At 43.0% G+C, this 23,623-nt stretch overlaps 1 protein-coding gene and 1 long non-coding RNA gene across 2 annotated transcripts in view; both read right to left on the bottom strand.

The window, feature by feature from the left end:
* Positions 1–343: 343 nt before the first annotated feature.
* LOC146188476 (uncharacterized) overlaps positions 344–23,623 on the bottom strand; it is a 51,562-nt gene continuing 28,282 nt past the window's right edge. Inside the window, exons 2-5 of the mRNA XM_084603111.1 lie at positions 16,377–16,456; positions 5,808–5,934; positions 2,010–2,121; positions 344–510 (exon numbers count right to left, since the gene is read on the bottom strand). Coding sequence (XP_084459237.1) covers positions 435–510; positions 2,010–2,121; positions 5,808–5,934; positions 16,377–16,412 — 351 coding nt within the window. The 5' untranslated portion in view covers positions 16,413–16,456 and the 3' untranslated portion in view covers positions 344–434. The remainder of the gene's footprint in view (positions 511–2,009; positions 2,122–5,807; positions 5,935–16,376; positions 16,457–23,623) is intronic.
* LOC146188477 (uncharacterized) lies at positions 8,662–14,988 on the bottom strand. The gene is made up of 4 exons (XR_014707344.1): positions 14,744–14,988; positions 12,826–12,964; positions 11,136–11,224; positions 8,662–8,670 (listed from the first exon to the last, which is right to left on the bottom strand). It is a non-coding gene; the product is annotated as an uncharacterized LOC146188477 (long non-coding RNA).

Below are 23,623 nucleotides of genomic sequence, written 5' to 3'. Positions count from 1 at the left end.
TGTCGCGTCGGGTTCCTTGACGTGCGTTCAGGTCAGGCATTGCAGATGACTGGAAAGCTAAACAAGAACTAATCTCGTGGATTCTCGAGGAATATGACACATCTCGAGCAAGAGATTTTGTTGGATGAACATTGAAAGGTTTTGGTGTAAAAAATGGTCCTATTTCATTTCACCAACCATAGATACATAACGTTCCATCACCAAACCCTCCATGGCCAACGACTTTCCATCATTAAAGGAAAACAGTGTTCCATGAAAAACACAAGATAACTCTTTATGTGAAATAAGGCCTTTTAGATGTATAGTGGTAACCTTGACCCTTTTTTGAGTTTGGGATACTCAATTTTTTTTTTCAAAACATACGCTTAAGTTTTAATGTCTGCATCTCAGTCATGCCGTCCACTCTTCTGCAAAGAAATCCGTACATCAGGTAGCTACGTCGTCCCGCAACAGTTTGGCCATGCCGTCACATAAGGTTCATTGAGCCGAGTTCCCTTAGGAGCTGGGCACCTGTTTTGGGATGAAAAAAATGGATGCATTATGTAAGTGGTTATTTGTAGTAATATAAGCCTAGCGCAGAAACAATTTTTTTGTTCTCACTTTCATTCCTAATCCTATTTCAACCTAAATCGCCTATCAAAACGAAAAACCTCGTTATGCATTACGTTCCATGGCAAACAGTTGGTTTGCATAGAGAGAGATTTGGTTGACAATTTTCCGCATGCAATATTTTTTATGCATTCTACCCTGTATACTTAACCATAGTTTCCGTATTAAAACTGAAAGATATATATTATGTATCAAGCAGATAAAAAATGGAATAAATTTGTTATTCGAAAAACCTGTGCTCTTTTTATACGCTGTGCATCCGTAACAAAACAGCGGATGTGCAGTGCCGATAATAGTTATTTTGTGACACAAATACTTCGAGAGATCCTTCCCTAATTTCCGTGATGACTCGAAATTGTCCAGTTGTCGGAGGTACTTTTCCACGTGTCAGCAAATTTCATAGACGACGATCTTTCGGGGCTCTCATTTCAAGAAGGCTCTAATGCAGCATCGTTGTGCAAGGCAGGAGTTACTGAAAGATCTTTAAACAAACTCTCTCTTAAAGAATCTATAAGTCGGAAGTGAGTTCTCTAAATGTTTGTTTTCCTGATAGCTTTGCTGTGCTACATCTGCATAGGACGCAATTAGGTAAAGTACCAATGAACACATTAAATCATATATAACTGAAAGCAGCCAAATAGCCTGAATGTTTGAGCTGGCCGGAGCTGCAATATCAAGGTTTTACCCTTGCTTGTCTTGAATGATGGAATCTTAAAATTACAATGCGTTATTATTGGTTCATTTGACGCAAGTATATGAAAAGTGTTATGCACGCCTGCATTCCTTCTGTTTTGTAGCATCCGACAACTCAATCGCAACATTACCGATGTAATAAGAAGGGTGAAGAAACAAGTACGATGATGTCACTATTCTGCAAGCCTGAGATAGAATTTGGCATCCCAGTATTATTTAGTGCGTAGTGGTGGGGAAATGTAAGCGAAAAGATTTTGCATTCTGCCTCCTACAAAGTGCTGAAGTAGCGACAAGGATTGAACTATTATTCATCTTCAGCATCTGAGTGCACCAGCAGAAATGCCAGTAGGGGAAGCATATAAGAAAGGCATGAGATCGGGACTCACTGCTATCTTTACATTTCCACAGTCACAAATGTTGCACTTAGGTATTGCAAGGTGGAGAATGAAATCATAGATGAAGCCGCCTAGTTTCTGTAAAACCGAAGCGCGAACGGCGCTGTGTGATGTGCGGTATAAATTATTAACAATTGCGTATCTACGCTGTTGGAAATTGATCCACATTTTCGTTTGCCTCACAGAGAATATGACAGTCCCGGCATCTTCAATCTTTAGTATAGCAGGCTTCTTTATTCGCCCTTGTTGAATCTCCACTTACTTGAACATCGATAGGAGCGAAAAGAAAAAAATATGGAAGAAAAATCTTACCCGGTTAGAATAACGCGTCTCCTGTGAGCCTTGCATAAGGCTTGCACGCAGGGGTAAATGTATCGAGCTGTCATACTTGTCGCAATGTGGATACCATTGTAGTAACACCTACCTGATAAAAATAAAATAGAGGAATAAAAGTCTCAAATATTCAAATCGCCACTCATAGCTGGTAAAACATAGTTAATTGACAACAGTGCTTCAAGAGGTCCGCAAGATTTACGTGTACTAAATGCACAATAAAGAAGGAACTATACTGTTTGATTTACTTTGATGCGTATAGCAGCACTTTCATGACAGTGGTACCAAATTTGCAAATTAATTGCATGTCATAGAACGCTCTGTGTGGTTGCCCACTATTTCTCGTCAATATCTCATGTATTTGCCACAATAAACGCAACCTTGCCACGAAGACTCGGGATGGCAGCATGCGCTCATCAAACTATATGCCTTGTAATCATTCTTACAGTCCTATCTGAAAAAGAGGCCCTCCATCGTGATACATCCGTTTGTTGATGCAGTTTTATTCTTGCTGTAAACTATATCTGCTAGTTCTGTTTAGGGAACAAAAACGTATGTACTTCCAATTTAATGGCTTTAAACAAGAGGTTTGGGTGATTACAGCTCCTAAAATCCACATACATTATGGAAGTACGCCCCGAATACGAATACACTTACGCATGATAAACCAGCAGACGAACGTTGAAGCAGTAAGATATCCTTGATTGAAAATTTTTGCTTGTTGAATTATATTTATTTCGCGTTTGTACACATTGCCAGACTGAGGTGTGAGTGCCTAATTTTGATTATGAATTGATTTTTTAAACAGGGAAACTGCTAAAAGAGGAGACAAGAGAAGAATGAACATTCCCTGCTTTGGTCCTTTTTTGCGCTGCTCTCTTTTTACCAATGTTAAACTAACTGGTTCAAACCTGCACCAGCTGGTGCTCCTCAGTAACCGAATAATGATAGTTGAAGGTACAAAGCGCTAAACTGAATCAAATGCAGCTGAGAGACTATGTACCTGCTGCTCACATCCTTTGTATGTGCGAAGTTGTCTCTCGTGTATTAGAATGAACTTGTAACACAAAGCATCTATTTGTTAATTGCTTCTTTCGAACTGCATGTAAAATACCATAAATAGTTTTTAAAGCACGCATTTATGAAATTCACAGGTTCATAAATTAACTTGAAGCGAGTGCTTGCTTGGAATAAAGAAAAGCAAAGTACATTTATTGCATCGAATTGCTGCAAATGCGTTTGAGCTTCACCATTTTTGAGTTGGCTTGATTGGCGTACCTTGTCAATCATTGTATTTTGGGATGAATATTTTGAGAAGCTGTGCAAGTGACATGTGCACCTGGTGATGATTTCTTCCAATAAATAAGGGTATGATTTCGGAGTAATCCGTCTATCGGCCTGCGAAGGAAACAGGTCTATAACTTTATTTACGCCATTTTTGGCAGGCATTTAAGCACCTATTACCTCGGCTTTGAGATAAAACGAGTAGCGTGTGTTTTTGCACACCTGGTTCTCTTCATATCAGTTTTTCTCATGTCAATTTATTTTGTAATTGACATACAATATACTTGAACACTAACTTGCTTTCTCTATAGCAGACTGCTTTCTTTAAATACGCTTGAGCACAACAGTCGGCTTTAGAATTTGTGCCGTGGTGGCCTTATAAAACACATGCACAATATGTGCATCTAAGCCGATAATCTGAAACATTTCAGGAGAGGGAAGCGTCGGCTAGAAAGGTTCCTCTATTCTGACCAAGAATTACGTTTTAAAGCCTGGTGCGTTGTGTTTCTTAAAGAGACAGAACATCGCGGCGTACAGACAAATTCGATCAGGGTTCCGTACATAATTTTATCCCCTGCTATTGTGAAAAAACTTTCTTCAGTCAATTGGGTATTTTCGTCCACTTTTATACTGAGGAGCAGATAATACCATTGTAATAAAGGCCCCAAAACTTACCAAATTTCACATGGTAAGCCTATGTTTATAAAAGGACAGAACAGCTAAATTGCTGTAATGTATGTACGCGACAGCGCATTGCGGTATTCGGCAACAGCGCGTTGTATGATTTGTTTAAACCATCAATGTAGCGTATTTTTGGTTTAAATCTGTGAATGAAGTTGATGAGAGAGTACGAGGATGTATATCTTTGAGACTAAAGCAATGACTGTGACTACTACAACTGCTAAAATTTCGCCGTACATCCGTTGAAAGACGCAAGCATGGCAAGCGATCAAATGAAATAATATATATATATATATATATTTCATGTAGATGGGCTAATAAAAGGCCAAGTATTCTAAAGAGGCTCCTTTAAAACTTATAAATTTGTTTGAGGATTACGTCGTAAGCAGATTTATATTATCGTTTTGTGTAAAAAATATTCTCCCTGCGTGAGGAAACGCAAGAGAGCATTCCTAGAATGCAAAGTTATTACAGTTTAATGGCCTTGGTCAATCTGAAAAGCCGCCTTTCCTTTTTTTAATCCCGCCCACCTTTGTCCTGACAAAGGTAGATCTCAAACAAACTTATAAAAACGTGCATAGGCTTTATACACACACGAAAATTTACTTAGCAGTCGGAAAAATAAGTTATTTTAAATTGTAATTGCACCACAATGTAGGGAGCATATCAACGAACATAGATTTCAATAATTCATGCTAATAGAGTAGATAAATTGTTTCTTGCCTAAACAAGTGTAACGTTTGAAAACAGTTTTGCATATCGCGTGAACAAGATTTTCACGTAATTTATTTTTGAGCGATTTTATGAGCTCACTACAGCCGAACGAGATACTGTGTAAACGGGAAAATGGCCTGAGCGAAACATTGATCTAGTGATGGCTAGAACAGTTTATAACAAGTAGGTCACTTCTTCTTGAATTGAACCTATTGCGAGTTTCTCTTAACAGCTGCCTTGGAACAGCAGAAATTTACATCGCTGAGAAGAATGGTTTATTAAAGATGACGAGGACCATTAAACAAAAACACTGTACATGACAAAGAGGCTAATGCATGAACTGTAAGCAAAAACTATTGCGCAGCAGACCGTGTGTGTATTTAAATGTAAAAATCCAAATCTGTTCCTTATGATTACCACGGGTAGGATGCAGCAAAAATACACACTTAAGTATAGCCGTAAGAAAGCAAAAACTAGATCTTCTCATCCTAATGACAGCTCAGGTAAACAACCAGGTAGAAAACATGGTACGTTCTATAGGTCGCACAGGCGACATCAAGAAATGTATAGAGACCGGAAGGAACAACTTTTGTTACAAAATAAGCCCACGGGAAGCATTATTTTTATTATGCAAGTACGTTATGGGGGGGGGGGGGGGGGGCGCCGAAATTGTGGTGCATGTAACGCGCAGTAATGTAGCAGTTATTCTTCACCTCCTGGCAGCCTCCTGTTGCGGCTTGAACGGCTGAAATACGCGCTGTGGTATGTACATAAGCTCTAATACGTTCAATAATGTTAGCATAAATAGGGCTTCTCTCGAGGTACAGTTTATTATTATTAGATTTTTGTAAAATCTTTCTTGCTTCCGACTACGAAAGTCTCATTTTTTTTAAATGTTTTCGCCCTTGAACTAGACTCCAAAATTATGTTCACCGCTGTACCAAGAGCCTTCAAAATGTTAATTGTGATTCTTTGGAGTTTTTGGATATGATCGCACAAAGTTGTTCCTAGCGTCTGCGTTTGATAAGGAACAATGCAGCGATGTAGTTCCATTAATTAAGTACCCAAATATTGCCCACTCAGAGTTTGTCACCGCACCTTCTTCAAACCGCAACACTCCGCCGTGGCTAGGATCGAAAGCAGATTCTTGCGTACGTGTTGAGAATGCGATTTTGTATGATGCCACCACTATCCAGAGCAGTTTCATTGGCCAGCTCGAGGGTACCTGCAATCGAGTTTGAAATTACTCCTTTGTACCAATATTCACTTATATGATTACGCTAAAATTTTGTCTCTAATCGAATTTTTGTAGACTGTAATTGTCCTAGTCGCTGGCTGAAAGAAGGTGGCAAAACTAAAATAATAGTACTGTACAGAACATCAACTTACAAAGAATAAAAACGTGCTCTTTGCAACCCCTAACATAAAATTAGGCATTAACGTTTATAATTGCGCTCCCAGAAATTATACAGAAACAAATACACACCCCACTCATTTACTGCAATCAACACCTGTTCAGATTATGGAACTCAGGATAATCAGTCCCTTCGTACTTCGTTGCACTGTGGGTCAAAGTTCGGCCACCACTCAGTATATATCTGAAGAGTGCAATTAAAGGAAACTTGTTTTTCACCCTTCGAAACCGTTTGTCTTCTAGTGAAGTTCTTAATATCATCTAGCAGCATTTGATTTCCCACAATTATTTTTTTCTTGAATGGCGCAATAGTTACAGGACGTCATCATCATCATCAGCTGCAATATACATACCGCAGGAAGAACGAGTAGAATTTATGTCGTTCGTTCCTTTTCAGAAGGTTCTTTAAACCCTTCCTGTTATGTAGTTCGGCGTGGGGAAGAGCAGGAGGCGTACATGAAGGTGATGATGACAGGGCATATATTTACAGCATGACATATATATATATATATATATATATATATAGTAAAACTGGAAGTTGAGATGAATTTACAAAAACAACACTCTGCGCTACTTTAATCTTCAACCTAACTGGTTAGAGCCTAAGCAGAACCGCCGCGTTACATGCCTACGCATGGAGCCTCAGCTCAGACTGGACTGAACTCTCTTGGATCACATCTCGTTTTACATCTTCAAAAAAACAAAGAAATATGGGCGGTCATTTTCAGAGGCCAGCTCCACACATCAACTGTCAATAAGGAAATATGCTAGATGGGCACGGCCGTGTGGGTTGGCCTTATCCTCTAACATAGGGCCCCATTAGCAATACAAACAAAGCACGGCGAAACTCTTTCCGTGGTGATGGTGTCGAAACATATCCTCTCGGGAGACTTCCTTGCCACTTGTCTCTCGCACACCGCCTCCCCATCCACGCTGCCGCCGCTGGCTAAATCCTTTCCACAGTGCATTGCCCGGCGCCATCCGTGTTTACCACTTCGAGCAACGACATGAAAAGGGAAAGGTCAACCAGCCGTCATGCTGAAGGCCTAGCGGCGGATTAAGGGGAGCTTCTGGCTTGCTCGCTCTGAGAACAATGCCCCAGTCACATCCTAAGTGCTTCTTCGTGCACTCTTTGTCACATCTGCAGACAGGATAAACAAGACTGCCTTTCGCACTGCTCCAAGTCGCAGTGTAAAAAATGGCTTAAAGGTCATATGGGTGCTCGCTACCGGCCGGTACGAAGGGTCCCTTATAAAAACGGGAACATCCTTTGAGTTCAATGTGAACTCAAAAAAGTCAGAAGGAAGCAACTTCCTCTGAACTGAGAATTGGCTACTGATTTTGAATTCACTGTGAATTAACTTTCTCTGACCATCCTGTGAATTTCCTGTGAATTTCCTTTGAGCTCCCAGTGAACAGACCGTTGTCAGTTTGAGTTGAGTTCACAGGCAGTGGCCAATTATTGGTTCAAAGGAAGTTCGAAGGAATGATGACTATGGGATATTTGGTGGATGTTCGAAGAAAGTATGTTCAGACTGAAACATTTGTTTGTATGAGCTTATATTTATTTGAATAGATGTACTTCCTGTGTTTAGGCCTTGCAATTAGGCCTGCTTTCGAAGACCCTGCGACAAAAAATCGGATCACTGTCCACAATCCCAGTGCAAACATGCGCAACTGCCGGTGACCACCTTGGCCAGTGCTCCATTGAGCAAGCAGGTGTAGGCTGCAAAAAGAAAAAAAAATACATTAGAAGCATGACTGCAATGAACAAGCTAGAGTCCATCCAGCCTTCCTTAGCTTTTGTAAATTAAATATACAGAGCACGGACAGTGTGAGCGCCATGCAGGCACCACAGCATTATGCATTAAGGCAAGCATTATGGCCCTGACCATCACTGAAAAGTCAGCTGTTTGGACAATATTTCAGAATGCTCTTGCATTACATGCACAGGCTATGAGCTCAAGGACTTACAGATAACAGCATCCAATTTTGGGCAGCCCAGTGCCTTTTTTGGAGCTTCTTCCTTGCGGGCATTGCAGACACGGCCATAAAGTGAGCTTTCTTCCAGTTCTTCGGGTGAGAACACAACCCGCACCAAGCTACACACAAACTGTTGCTTGATTGCCCGCACTGAGTTTCATGCGGTCAATCAACTGCTGATTTACCATAATATTGCTGCCAATGTACACCTGCAAGAACAAAAAGCAAATATTAGTACTATGACCAGTATTGTAACATATAACAATATTCCTTGATATGCGATAAGAAAATGAAGGGGCTTTACAAACAACAAAAAACTTAGACCAGCTTCAGAACATTCAAAGAAACCCCAAAACGCATAATTAAGGTCATTTGTTTGCAAGTAAAAATACACATTCAAGAAGCCGTACTTTACCATATACAACAATGAAGGCATACGAAAACTATTGGATGTTTTTGACACCTTCCCGAGCGGTGTTTTGATTTAATTTTGAACGATGCCAAACATCTTTTAACATTTTTATTAGTGTAACCTGACAATTGTGTACTATGTATTTAAGGTAACTAGACAAAAAGAGGGCACATAATGTCCCGCAAAGGATTGAGCGCTAATAGTGCATTGCTATAGCAGAAGAAAAAACAAGAAATAGATTTTTTAATGACCTAATTTATGCTTGCTTGTCAACAATAAAAAAAAACGGATTTTAAGTCAGAAAATAAAGGGATTTACTCATCATTAACATTGCAAAGGCCATTAAAAGCCAGTTTAGACACAGTGCCCACATTGTCACCTCCTGTTTAAAATACTAACATCCTTTTCGTACATCAGAAGCTCAACCAATTAAAAAAACTGCCAATTAAGGTTTAGTAAAAGCATGCACTCCCTGCTCTGTATGTGCTACTTTGAGGCAACATTTAGTTTCCAGCTTGCACAGGTAGCTTTCAAGCTCCTCAAGCGCTTTGGACAAGCAGCTCGTCCTTGTAAAGCTGCCCTCAAGCCATTTTGGACGAGTGTAGCTTGTCCTTTCAGGATAGATCCTCACCCTGAGAGTTTTAGGCGAGTACAGCGCTCCTCTGTGGCTTAGGTCATGCGCCATTTGACAGATGGTACCACTGACCCGTTAACTGCTTTTTGTTCTACTGCTTGAAAGCCTTTTAAGCAGCCTTAATGAGAAAAATGGTGCCTGGTAGAGGCAACGCATGCACTGTTGTCCCAACATCGCGGGAAAGAAGCTTTTCTTCGTTGCCATCCTCGCCATCCGAAGATGGCTCAGACACCAATTTTTGCATTGTTATGGGAAGCGAAGACGACAGTGATGACATGAGTAGTTCTTCCGACGAAGATGATGACAGCTCAGACGATACTATTGCGAGTTCTGTGTCAGTGGATAAAAATTGACAACATTCCGATGAAACCCCCTGGGCTTCTATTCTTGGTCGTCCCTTGTAAAACATTTCCAGTTACCTCGCTATATGTTACTCGACTAGATTGCTGCTTATTGGCAGGCAGTGGATTTTTCACGTAATGAGCAATAAACTTCACTGCGCTCATTTGACTTAGTTTCTGGTTCAAATATTTCTGTCTCGGATACCTCCTTTTTTATTACACTACCAATAGAAACCAGCAGTAAAAATAAAAACTAAAGGGACACTTAAGCTCCGCCTTTAAGGGTATGATGCGACCAGTGTAGGCTACCACCCAACATATAAAGCCCTGCTTTAACAAAGCTGTATCAACATGTCTGCGTAGCCTAGGTGTAGCAAGCCTGACTCAGCATTGAAGAGCACTGGAATGTTGATTTGTATTTCACCTTCTCACCTCAAATGAACGACCGGAGTTAGCAGCTCCTCCTAACTTTTGGATATCATGTGGTCTCGGTAAGCCACACAAATCATCGAAGAATGTGTGTTCGGCCATGCCACTTGCCAGCGCCATGCTCTTGATGTTTCACTCACAACACAGACAACAAATTTGCATGTAATAGGGCCTTTAACGATATCGTAATTTTAAGCAATTTTAGCTAGAAATCTAGAAATAATAGTGCTCAAGGGGTTAAAGTGAAATTGAACTATTGTTGGATCAGCTTAAGAAGCCACAACTCCTTCTCAAAGGAGACCCTCCTGGCAATACCATGGTGGTTAATTACCTTTGACTTGCCAGAGTGACATTGCAGGTAGCTGTCAGGTGCAAATCCACAGTCACTAAAATGACTGATTAGAGGAGCACCAGCTGCGTCATTCGAGTTGTAGTACAAAAAGATGGCCTTGCGAGATCGATAACCTAAGAAATTGCTGAATATTAAACAAGCTAATGGAAATCTCTTTTCTGATGAAAAGGGCTTTGCTATAGCTCAAGCTCAGTATGCTCAACAGGAAGCGTAAACAAAAGTAACCTTGCACTTCCGATCACTACAGCTTTCACAAAAACTCTTCCAAATCAATGTACACACGAATGAAGTAACAGTCACTAAAATGAAAGGAAGCAGTTGGGATTTTTTTCATGGTTGTTTTGACGAATTTAAGAAAATAGCACTGTCTGTCTTTTGTCGTTTCTATTAAATTGACATTCATTTAAAATGTCATTATTCTACTAATTATGCAGTCTGTGAACCCAGTCTCATAAAGAGCATCCCGGCCACGGCAGCCGCTTTTCAGTGGAGCCGAAACGCAAGGTGCCCGTGTGCTCTGTGTTGCCGGTGCACGTTAAAGAACCCCAGGTGGTCGAAATTTCCAGAGCCTTGCACTACAGTATCTCTCATAGCCTGAGTCGCTTTGGACATTAAACCCTAAGAGCCAACCAATAATAGAGAGCATTGCTTCTTGCCTGAATTCAGTGACTGCTGACTTCATTCACATGGATAATGAGCTCCTCGTTTCCCTATCCCTGCACACTTCTCAATGGAAGTGCATGACTTGTGGCAGTGCTATCATAAAGCTAGAACCAAGTTCTTGTGTGACCCTTAAAAAAGTTTCATCGAGAAAGGCATTAATGAGGACAACCATGCAGACACTAGACTAAAGCAACTAACTTGAGCCTCGGTTGGCGGCACAACTGCTTGTGTTGTACAGGCAGCATTATTAACGGATTCCGTCAGCTGATTGACCAGCTCAGCAACATCTGAAAAAAAAAGGAAAGCTGAAACAAAACATACTATTTCATCACTAGCAGCAGCAGCCCATGTAACATTCACCACAGGAGAAAAGCCTTTTCTTTGCCCTTGACTGCATGACCAACCCTTTTCTGTCACCAAATGCGCCATTCAAAATTTAGCTGCTAGACACTGGCATCACTCACGCACTCAAGGCACCCTATCAGCGGTACATAATCTAGGGGATGCTGATAGCAATTGATGAAGCCAATGCTGACATCCCACTTCTGATCTCTTTGTTCGCTGTGGAAATGCCTGGATTGAATTAACTGCGAAGGACGTTGTAACTACAGTGCAACTGACGGGTGCTGGTATTGCTTAGAATGAATTCATGGGTGGGGATGATGATGCCGAGATAGCTGTGAGCGCTTTAACAGAAGTTAGTCAGATCACAGCCCTGAAACAGTTTGTCGGTAGCAAGGGCCTTGAAGAGGTCAGCATGCAATATACATGTATGGCGGCAGCAATACGCCATACATTTGGACAAAGGCTGACACTCGAGTGTGTAGCTGATACTCGATAGCCCATGCTTCACCTATCTCGTGTCTGTCTTTTGTGTCGACATTTGCTAACATGGTGTAGTGACCGAGTTAAGTTAGGCAGATTGCTGAGTAGGTGCCGAGCTTGAACAAGCATAAATTTCCTGTTGTGAAAAAAAAAACACCACCTAAGTGACCAAAATGGCACAGGAAAATGAAGCGCATGCCATAAGCACTCCAAGGTCCAAGACAGGACGAGGCCACATATGATAATTTCATACAAATTTAGATTTTTTGGTGTCCCTCCTGCGTTCATTCTAGATGCACCTCATCATTTGCAGGAGACTCTGAGCTTAAAATCTGAGGGAATCAAGGATTCCATTCAGATACGTCGTCCAAAGTAATGCAAGAGCACCACAGACCTGCCGCAGCCATCTGGCTACAACTTATACCCCGTGAATGTGTTTGAACCTAATGCAGCTCTCCGGGTTCACTGGAGCGTTGTTGTCACCGACCACTCCAGAACAGAAAGGAACCCGATCGCGCGCCTGTTTTTCGGCCTCGGCTTGAGCAGCACAAACCAGCACAGATGCTCACCTTGAGTGGCTTTTGTTTACCATGCATTTTCATGCAGCTATCACATACGACAACAGGCTCAATCTCAGATGCATGCCGATCCCAAGCAATGACATGTGACACGCAAGTCACGGTAACACAAAGCATGCTTGCAGAGCAGGAGTGGCAGCAGTTCATCTGCTACGTGCACTGCAAGCATGGTGGTTGGTGGCGTCATGCAGCAGCACCATGGTGTAGCTGCGCACTACTGTACACCACCTATAATGTGTTGCAAAGACAACTACAGGAAGAACACCAATCCTAATCCTCAGTGTAGGGGGAACCTTATTGCAGCAACATAATCTTACTGGTGCTTTTACTAGGACGTGCTACAGACCAAGAGGCCTTATTCATTTAAGAGTTAGCACTTGAATTTGTTATGCTTTACGTAGCATCTGGTGACACAGCAAATAATTTCAGTCTCATGGCAATGGAGATCAGCATTCCATTGGCTTCAGAAAAAAGCGATCACATACCAAGCATCTGACGTGCTTCATCTCTTGCGGCCTTATATTTCTTCATTCTTTTTTTTGCAGACTCCACTTCATCCTCAAGCTCCAGGACTCTCTTTTTTGCATCTGTTGGCTTAGACATTTTGTCACAGCTGCAGTTTTCCTGCAAAACGACATGTGGCAAGGTCTATTCACTAAATTGTATTTGCACTCAAATGCATCATACAAAAATTATTCAGTATAACGCCTTGTGCAGATATCTGGTTCCACACATGAGATTAGCAAAATAGCGACCAAATGAAGACCACTGACAAGAGAAACGTAGCATGGACACTGTTTAGGGTTCAAAGCAACACTTCTTAAGGAGGAACATTAGCCTTTGAGCAAACCTTGGCACATAAAAGGACACGGTAATGTTTAACTGCGAGCTGACATCATCCAGCGTCACTACTGCTCAAGTGGGCAGAATGCCCACTTGAGCAGTAGTGGACAAAACAAAGGATGCATTTCCAGAAAAACAGTTTGAGCTCCCACGCATACCGTAAAACATAGCCACTCTGCTTTATGGTAGGTTCATGGTGTTTTATGTCCCAAAGCGACTTAAGCTATAGCTATGAGGGATGCCGTAGTGGTGGAATCACCTGGGGTTTTTTAATGTGCAAATGACATCATACAGTACACAGTCAACTTGCATTTCACCTCCACTGAAATGCGGCCATGAATGCTGGGATTGTACCCATTTACAGTCGTGAGCTTTATGAAAGGGAGCACGCGATCCCGTTGCAGACAACCTCGTCCTGAACTAGTGGCATGGCGCAACTGCAGCATTGAAAATGAAATGGAGAGAGCGGTGCTCTTCCACCTGTTGGCCGTACCCCATGCACTGAAAGCAACTTTTAGATCGGCAGCTAAAAATCATTGCAGCATTATGCTTTGAAGTAGGATGGACAGTTGGGCGAGTTGATACAATTGCATAGTCGGTGGAACAGCGCGAAAAGACGAAACACACTCTCTTCTTGTGTGCTTCGTCTTTTCGTGCTGTTCCACCCACTAAGCATTAAGCTGTTAGTAACTGATATCACTGCTTGCCTTGCTACGCTCCGACCTAGCGACCCAGCGTAGTCTGGTAACTCAGGCAAAAGCGGCAGCCCAGGCCACTGTGGTCTTGGAATGGCGACTCCATGCACTGCACCCCCACCCCCACACACACACTTCTTTTGTTTTCCTTTTTTTTCTTTTTGAAATAAAGTTTTCTCTCTCTGCGCGAAATCTGGAGAAAGGCTGATAGCGAAGAACGGAAGCATGTTTGATGCTTCAATAAAAAGAAACAAAGAAATGAACATGAAAATAAATGAATGCAACAAAACGTTGGGCGATTTTATCTGCTTAAACTTCAGTCGCCTGCAGCTGTAAAAGCGTCCGTTTCGCTGTTACACTACCAGTTGTCTCGGAACGAGCACCCTGGGCATCTTTAAAACTCGTTCTAAATCAGCTTCAATAATCAAGGAGCTGCCATTCTCTATGCCGCGCCGTACCGAGACAACGGTAAGAACAGGATCCTTTTTTTTTTCTTTTTTATGGAGCCCAAATTGGAAGCCTACTCCTGTTATCACGAAACACCTAGAAATGCCATTTGCTGTGTAAACAGGGAGAATCAGGTCCACGTAACGACAGCAGGCGCGTTTATTCTACTTCTTATTTCCGCAAATTCTGTTCATTAGGCTTTGTTTTTTTTTATTTCACGTAATTCCCGAAATCAACTGTCTGTCTACCCCGTGCACCATGTGCACTACTGTCACCTGCCGGTAAACACAACGCGGTCGTAATGCGGGCATGTAAACGACTTCGCGACACGACTCACCGCGAGTAGCAAAGGAAGGTGTTTTCACCGGTGAACATTATTATGAAAACGAAAAGAGACAAGAGACGTTTGACTACTTACCCACTCCGAGGCTGAAAGCAGGAGAGTACGACCCCTCCTTCCATTGGACATGTAGCACTCCTTGGTTCAGAATAATCTTCCAGTATTTTGGATTATCGACCAGTTTCGCCTGCAGTTCTTTTGATTGTAGGTTTCTTACGGGGTATGCGTATCACTTCTGAGCGGTCGCCCATTTAACCAAGACGTGATCGGCCATTTGCACTACTCACGCTGTGAAAACACGACGAACACAACGAACGCGAACAATCAACTACCTACAGTCATGAAATACATAGTGAAGTATGCCGCCGGCTGTTCTCACGAAAACGATAGCGCTAGAGTCTCAAGCGCCATTTCTAAGGAATCAAAATTTTAAATTCACTTTTGCAAATTTAAAAAAAACTTTTAAAATAAAAACTATAATTAAAAACAACCTTAAGAGTTTGTTTTTTTACTAATGATATGTGATGCGTAACAAACGCAAATGATTCAAGCAAATTATTGTCACTAGCAACAGCAGCGCTCTTTTCTTTGAAGCGGAATTCTTGTGGTGCGTGTCAATCTTCATTGGTTTTACTCAACGTGAGGCACGCGAGTAAATAACGTGAGAATGTTGGTTTTACTGGCAGAACTTGGTAACCTCGGCTGCGTGGGCTTCTTGTGCACGATGGTACCGACGTCGCCGACGTATTAATTGCTGGTATTTAAACTGTGATAGGAGGTAAACGAGCTTGACTTTCGTGAATAGTGTGACATCCGGCACTAGGCATATCGTGAAGTGCATTTAACCGCAGGCTTTTGAAGCCGTTATCGATGGTGCTGCGATAACCGCCTACCCGTCACCTACCTGTCGCACGCACTGGAAGTGCCACCACGGTAAAAGCGTACTTGCGCGACGTCAACGTCGCGCCGTACCGAGGTGCACTAAATCACGACGGAAGCAGGCCGCGCTTGCTAACAGCGTCGCTGCGAGCCAAGCGTTGCCAGGTTGCAGTGCCGACCCAAATACTGAAGAACCCTGCCAGCCCTACGCCGAGCTTCGTTGCGTACCGTGTCAGAGTGCTGAAGGAGCGGTAACAGATGTAGACGCCGTCTCGCGCATGGATCGCCATCGAAGCAGCGGGCTGCGAAATCGATGAATTTGAACTACCTGGCATTCTTTAACATGTATGAAAAATCTTGAATGTGTTATATTTTATGTAAAAAAAAAAATTCAGAGGGGCAAGACATAGACCAAGTAATGCCACACACACAAAAATAAGCACAAGAAATGCATGAAAAGAAAGTTATTTTTACACTTAAGGACAAAGGGCGGAAGGGGTGAATATTCTTGGTCCTTGTGTGGTGACTAAGAAGAAACTCGCGCTAAAAATAAGATCTAGCGCATGAAAAAAAAATAGCATGGATTCAAAATAAAATGAAAAAAAAAATGAAAATGATGTTTACTTGCACAGCAAAGAAACGAATGCGATTGTGTATATTTTGATAAATGTATGATTGGTTTATTCTAAAAAGTTCAGAAGTTAAAAAAAGTGCAAGGGATGCTCATGACAGAAAAAAACGAGAAGTAGAGCTGAAAAGAATGAGCTTCGTATGTTTTCACTTAAGAACAAAAAAAGAAGGTTATGATGCATAAAGAGTAAAAGGAACTTACTTCCTCTTTACTGGAGGACATACGAAGGAAGGTCATTATTGGTATTGCCAAAGAGAGCCAGTTTAAAAATGAGCTTCCTTCTGTCAAAAGAAAGGAAAGTCTCAACAAGGTGAGTTCAAAGGAAACTTCCTTTAGTCAAAAGAAAGGAAAAGTCTATAGGAAGGCTGTTCAGGAAGCAAAAAGAAAAAAACAAAGGAAGTAAAAAGGCAAATTTCATTTTCATAAGGGGTGCCATACATCAATCAATCAGTCAATCAATCAATCAATCAATCAATCAACTAATCAAGCTTTTTTATTTTCACCGAAACAAAATATACATGGCGAGAGAAAGGGGTGGAAGAAAACGCTGCACAATAGCAGCTTGACAAAGCTCCAACCCCCCTGACGACAATGACAGCACTGTAACATCTCAGATTTTTGTTCAGTTTACTAGAAACTGTACAAAACGAAAGTAAAAAGAAACATCTAGTTACACTAATGCTAGTTTATAAATAACTGCTCTATGCCCCCTTTGTTAAGTGTCGAAATGTATATGTCTTGCTTCGCAAAGTCACCGAGTGTGTGGGGGAGTGTGTATTCAACGCGTTTGCGGCCATAACTGGTGCGCGTGACGGGAACTTTCCATGGTAGTTTATGGCGATGAGGGTGTGTGTATTCTTGCTTATGGAGATTGGCGAGTGAGAGGAATGTATCTAAATTGCCCTGCATTGCTGCAGTGTAACGTTTTATTAGTTTGTACTTGTATATGCTGACGGCTTTCGTTATTTTGTACTTTTAGAATAGAGGTTTAGTATATTCGTTGAATGGAACATATTCGTTGCCCGCTCTGAGCACAATGCCCGAGTTACATCCTGACTGCTTCTTCGGGGGCTTTTTGTCACATCTGCAGACAGGATAAGCAAGACTGCCTTTCTCACTGCTCAAAGTAGCAGTGTAAAAAATGGAGTTAAAGGTCATATGAGTGCTCGCTACCGGCCAGTAAGAAAGGGTGCCATACATGCGAGCACCCGGCAGCACATTCCGCCGCGCCTGTTCCCATGAATGGCCTTCAGGCTGAAACGGTCCCGCAAGTCCGGCGCCGACTGTCCGGTCGGCTAGGAAAGGCAATTATAATATTAAACACGGAGAATCGCCTATTCGGTGTTAGCGAGTATGTTTCCTTGATCAAGTTGTAAATGAACAAGGCATTTATTCTGATCATGAGACTAGCTGCTAATAAAGATTTAAAGTCTCAGAAAAGCATAACTGAGCTTTGAAGCATTTTGGGAATAGTCAATCATTTGTACCTCTTCAAGCCATGTTAGCAAGTGACAGCTCTCATGCGTTTTCTTTTGCGCAAGGATCGAAACTGTCTGGGACAGCAGTCAGGAAAAATCGTTTGAAGAACTCAAAAGGATCACTTGTTCAGCGCAATGCATGACCGTATATAAGGCTACGTTACGAACCGCTCTTTCAGCTGACAGATCGTCCTTGTTTCAGAAACAAAAAGGCATTCAATAGAGATCAGTCGCGTTCGCTTATCGCTCGAGCTGCAAAATGAGCAACAGAACAACCACATAGAAGAGGAAGCGCTGCTGTTGACATGGCCAGCGGGAATGTTTGGTGAAATTGTTTTGATTTATTTAGTACATGCTTAGTCTAGAAGTTTCCTTGTAACTGACCAACGCTCTTGGTATCATTTCCCGTCCCCATGAAATCTATCCTATGCCACAATTAAACAATTCGTCTGCGGCTGGTGTGGGGCAGGTTTTCGGTAGTAGACCTTCCAGGAAAATCGCTAACCACAGGCGACATTTTCACGTAGAAACCTGCTTGACTGCCTAAGAGGTCACCTCTTACTTGAAAGCTTGTTTATTGGGCTTAAAAACAGGCGACGACTTCCTGGAAATTCTAAACGAAGGTCAAGCGAATGTCGAATTGTATCCAAGTCTGCGCATGTTCTGCAAACAGAGCGACCCACGAAATGACAATTTTATGTTATCTTCGGCCATACTGGCGGAATTGCGCACGAATTACTTTGGTGGACGTTTTACTGCTGAATGCTACGACGCTGGTCATTCCTCAGTTCCTTCGAAAGGAAACACTACGCGAGCTGCGTGATGGTCACCATGGCATATCTCGATGGCCCAGTGTGGCTACAGGTTCTGTCTGATGGTCGGGACGTTGCTCTTAGATAGCATTTTTCGTAAAACAGTAAAACGTTTGGGCGATAGATGCACAGGAAATGATGGTTACAGGTGATGGCATTGCCAACAATCTTTTTTTTCTTTGGGAGAAAGTAGTGGCCGTTCTGTGTCAAATTCAGCTACATCATATCTTGTCATAATAGATTCTCTTTCCGATACCTAGAGGTCGCAATTCTGCCCTCAACAATCTCAGTTAGAGTGATAGGCCGAGTGCAAAGCATTTTTGTGAGGCACGCAATAACGAATCTGTGGTAACGAAAAATAGTCCCCAAATCGTAACGCAAACTTCGAGCAGCTTGTCAATTATTACGGTTTCCATTTCTTCACGTTAGGCCGAGCTATCCCAGGGAAATGAAGAATTCGAACGCAGGGTAAAGACGGTTAGGAATCTCGTTTTGAAATCGAATGACCCTTGGTTATCTCTACTGGCGTATAGGGCTACGCCTGGTGTTCTGAGAGTCAACCCAAGTAGCGATATTAATGAATAGAAGGCTTAGGAGGAGAGTCCCAATACCATTCGCGGCGCAATCCGGGACAATGCTGTATGTAGGAAGCTGTGGCCAATGACGAGAAGGTCAGGATGGGGCAAATCTGCCACTTCCACCTTCTTCACCGGTCTAAATATCTCCTGAGCTGAAAACATAACTGTGATGAGAGTGACTGATATCCGTCTTAAAGGTAACGTGCTCGGAGCAGTATCACAACGGCGTTCAAGCTAAGCTTAAACCGAAAACGGGACAGCGTCACTCGCAACAAAAAATGCTCAACAGTCTCCAAGAAGACCGGGTAGATAGCAGTAGCGGCGAGTTCACAGGTACGAACAGCCTAGCAGGAATCGATTGAGTCAGACAAAGCAATCATAAAGTTTTGGTGCCCTTATTCGGACTTCGACTGACTGTAACAATTCTCAAGCTAGTAATGTAACCACGACAGGTTTTCGCAGAGTTGTTTGCAAGCGCATAAGGCTGGGTGTGGAAGATAGATGTTTCTAGCGGTTCTTTTCTCATTTGCTTGTGTTATTTTTGTTGTGTCAGTGATGCCAGAGTCTTGTCATACCATTACAAAGTGTGTGTGTGTGTGTGTGTGTGTGTGTGTGTGTGTGTGTGTGTGTGTGTGTGTGTGTGTGTGTGTGTGTGTGTGTGTGTGTGTGTGTGTGTGTGTGTGTGTGTGTGTGTGTGTGTGTGTGTGTGTGTGTGTGTGTGTGTGTGTGTGTGTGTGTGTGTGTGTGTGTGTGTGTGTGTGTGTGTGTGTGTGTGTGTGTGTGTGTGTGTGTGTGTGTGTGTGTGTGTGTGTGTGTGTGTGTGTGTGTGTGTGTGTGTGTGTGTGTGTGTGTGTGTGTGTGTGTGTGTGTGTGTGTGTGTGTGTGTGTGTGTGTGTGTGTGTGTGTGTGTGTGTGTGTGTGTGTGTGTGTGTGTGTGTGTGTGTGTGTGTGTGTGTGTGTGTGTGTGTGTGTGTGTGTGTGTGTGTGTGTGTGTGTGTGTGTGTGTGTGTGTGTGTGTGTGTGTGTGTGTGTGTGTGTGTGTGTGTGTGTGTGTGTGTGTGTGTGTGTGTGTGTGTGTGTGTGTGTGTGTGTGTGTGTGTGTGTGTGTGTGTGTGTGTGTGTGTGTGTGTGTGTGTGTGTGTGTGTGTGTGTGTGTGTGTGTGTGTGTGTGTGTGTGTGTGTGTGTGTGTGTGTGTGTGTGTGTGTGTGTGTGTGTGTGTGTGTGTGTGTGATGTTATAAGCCTTGAAAATGGGGATTTGCAGGAATCGTCGCTTCCTGTTTCATGCTTGACTAAGCAGTAATTGGCAGCAGCGACTGCGATAGTGGATGTGCTGGCATAGGAAGCCACTATGTAAAAGCGAAGTATGAAATCAAGCGAGTCTTCTTTCACACAGTCTGAACTGCTCCCTCGGGCAGCGCACCAGCGCGCGCTCGGCTACGCTTCCCGGATTATCCCGGCACAGATTGGGTCAGAGAAAATCTCGAGTTAATATTTTATTCAAAATCAAGAAGAGACTTTCATGGCCAGGATATGTAGAACGAAGAGACTGTAAATGTTTGTTGGTAAGAGCCACAAATTGGATTCTTATTGAAGATAAGCGGAAAAGAGAGCGGTAGCATATCAGGTGAGATACTGAGGCCGTGAAGTTTACAGAGCCCTTGTGGATGCGGCTAGAAAAGGGTCAGGTTAATTGGAAGAATAAGAAAGAGGCCTTCTGTAGGGCCGCGCCCGAGGATAATCACTTGCAGGTGCGCGTTTCTGCATGGCGCCGCCACCCGCCTGTTTGCTTCATGTATTGTGGACGCAATACAAGCGTCACGCTTGCACGCGTCACGCTTGTATTGCGTCCACAATACATGAAGCAAACAGGCGGGTGGCGGCGCCATGCAGAAACGCGCAGCTGCAAGTGATTATCCTCGGGCGCGGCCCTACAGAAGGCCTCTTTCTTATTCTTCCAATTAACCTGACCCTTTTCTAGCCGCATCCACAAGGGCTCTGTAAACTTCACGGCCTCAGTATCTCACCTGATATGCTACCGCTCTCTTTTCCGCTTATCTTCAATAAGAATCCAATTTGTGGCTCTTACCAACAAACATTTACAGTCTCTTCGTTCTACATATCCTGGCCATGAAAGTCTCTTCTTGATTTTGAATAAAATATTAACTCGAGATTTTCCCTGACCCAATCTGTGCCGGGATAATCCGGGAAGCGTAGCCGAGCGCGCGCTGGTGCGCTGCCCGAGGGAGCAGTTCAGACTGTGTGAAAGAAGACTCGCTTGATTTCATACTTCGCTTTTACATAGTGGCTTCCTATGCCAGCACATCCACTATCGCAGTCGCTGCTGCCAATTACTGCTTAGTCAAGCATGAAACAGGAAGCGACGATTCCTGCAAATCCCCATTTTCAAGGCTTATAACATCACACACACACACACACACACACACACACACACACACACACACACACACACACACACACACACACACACACACACACACACACACACACACACACACACACACACACACACACACACACACACACACACACACACACACACACACACACACACACACACACACACACACACACACACACACACACACACACACACACACACACACACACACACACACACACACACACGCACACACACACACACACACACACACACACACTTTGTAATGGTATGACAAGACTCTGGCATCACTGACACAACAAAAATAACACAAGCAAATGAGAAAAGAACCGCTAGAAACATCTATCTTCCACACCCAGCCTTATGCGCTTGCAAACAACTCTGCGAAAACCTGTCGTGGTTACATTACTAGCTTGAGAATTGTTACAGTCAGTCGAAGTCCGAATAAGGGCACCAAAACTTTATGATTGCTTTGTCTGACTCAATCGATTCCTGCTAGGCTGTTCGTACCTGTGAACTCGCCGCTACTGCTATCTACCCGGTCTTCTTGGAGACTGTTGAGCATTTTTTGTTGCGAGTGACGCTGTCCCGTTTTCGGTTTAAGCTTAGCTTGAACGCCGTTGTGATACTGCTCCGAGCACGTTACCTTTAAGACGGATATCAGTCACTCTCATCACAGTTATGTTTTCAGCTCAGGAGATATTTAGACCGGTGAAGAAGGTGGAAGTGGCAGATTTGCCCCATCCTGACCTTCTCGTCATTGGCCACAGCTTCCTACATACAGCATTGTCCCGGATTGCGCCGCGAATGGTATTGGGACTCTCCTCCTAAGCCTTCTATCCATTAATATCGCTACTTGGGTTGACTCTCAGAACACCAGGCGTAGCCCTATACGCCAGTAGAGATAACCAAGGGTCATTCGATTTCAAAACGAGATTCTTAACCGTCTTTACCCTGCGTTCGAATTCTTCATTTCCCTGGGATAGCTCGGCCTAACGTGAAGAAATGGAAACCGTAATAATTGACAAGCTGCTCGAAGTTTGCGTTACGATTTGGGGACTATTTTTCGTTACCACAGATTCGTTATTGCGTGCCTCACAAAAATGCTTTGCACTCGGCCTATCACTCTAACTGAGATTGTTGAGGGCAGAATTGCGACCTCTAGGTATCGGAAAGAGAATCTATTATGACAAGATATGATGTAGCTGAATTTGACACAGAACGGCCACTACTTTCTCCCAAAGAAAAAAAAGATTGTTGGCAATGCCATCACCTGTAACCATCATTTCCTGTGCATCTATCGCCCAAACGTTTTACTGTTTTACGAAAAATGCTATCTAAGAGCAACGTCCCGACCATCAGACAGAACCTGTAGCCACACTGGGCCATCGAGATATGCCATGGTGACCATCACGCAGCTCGCGTAGTGTTTCCTTTCGAAGGAACTGAGGAATGACCAGCGTCGTAGCATTCAGCAGTAAAACGTCCACCAAAGTAATTCGTGCGCAAATCCGCCAGTATGGCCGAAGATAACATAAAATTGTCATTTCGTGGGTCGCTCTGTTTGCAGAACATGCGCAGACTTGGATACAATTCGACATTCGCTTGACCTTCGTTTAGAATTTCCAGGAAGTCGTCGCCTGTTTTTAAGCCCAATAAACAAGCTTTCAAGTAAGAGGTGACCTCTTAGGCAGTCAAGCAGGTTTCTACGTGAAAATGTCGCCTGTGGTTAGCGATTTTCCTGGAAGGTCTACTACCGAAAACCTGCCCCACACCAGCCGCAGACGAATTGTTTAATTGTGGCATAGGATAGATTTCATGGGGACGGGAAATGATACCAAGAGCGTTGGTCAGTTACAAGGAAACTTCTAGACTAAGCATGTACTAAATAAATCAAAACAATTTCACCAAACATTCCCGCTGGCCATGTCAACAGCAGCGCTTCCTCTTCTATGTGGTTGTTCTGTTGCTCATTTTGCAGCTCGAGCGATAAGCGAACGCGACTGATCTCTATTGAATGCCTTTTTGTTTCTGAAACAAGGACGATCTGTCAGCTGAAAGAGCGGTTCGTAACGTAGCCTTATATACGGTCATGCATTGCGCTGAACAAGTGATCCTTTTGAGTTCTTCAAACGATTTTTCCTGACTGCTGTCCCAGA

This window comes from Amblyomma maculatum, chromosome 5 (assembly GCF_055883805.1).
Source record: "Amblyomma maculatum isolate TAMU_Amacu chromosome 5, ASM5588380v1, whole genome shotgun sequence".
Taxonomy (NCBI): Eukaryota; Metazoa; Arthropoda; class Arachnida; order Ixodida; family Ixodidae; genus Amblyomma; species Amblyomma maculatum.
This window is presented reverse-complemented; position numbering and strand designations above follow the sequence as displayed.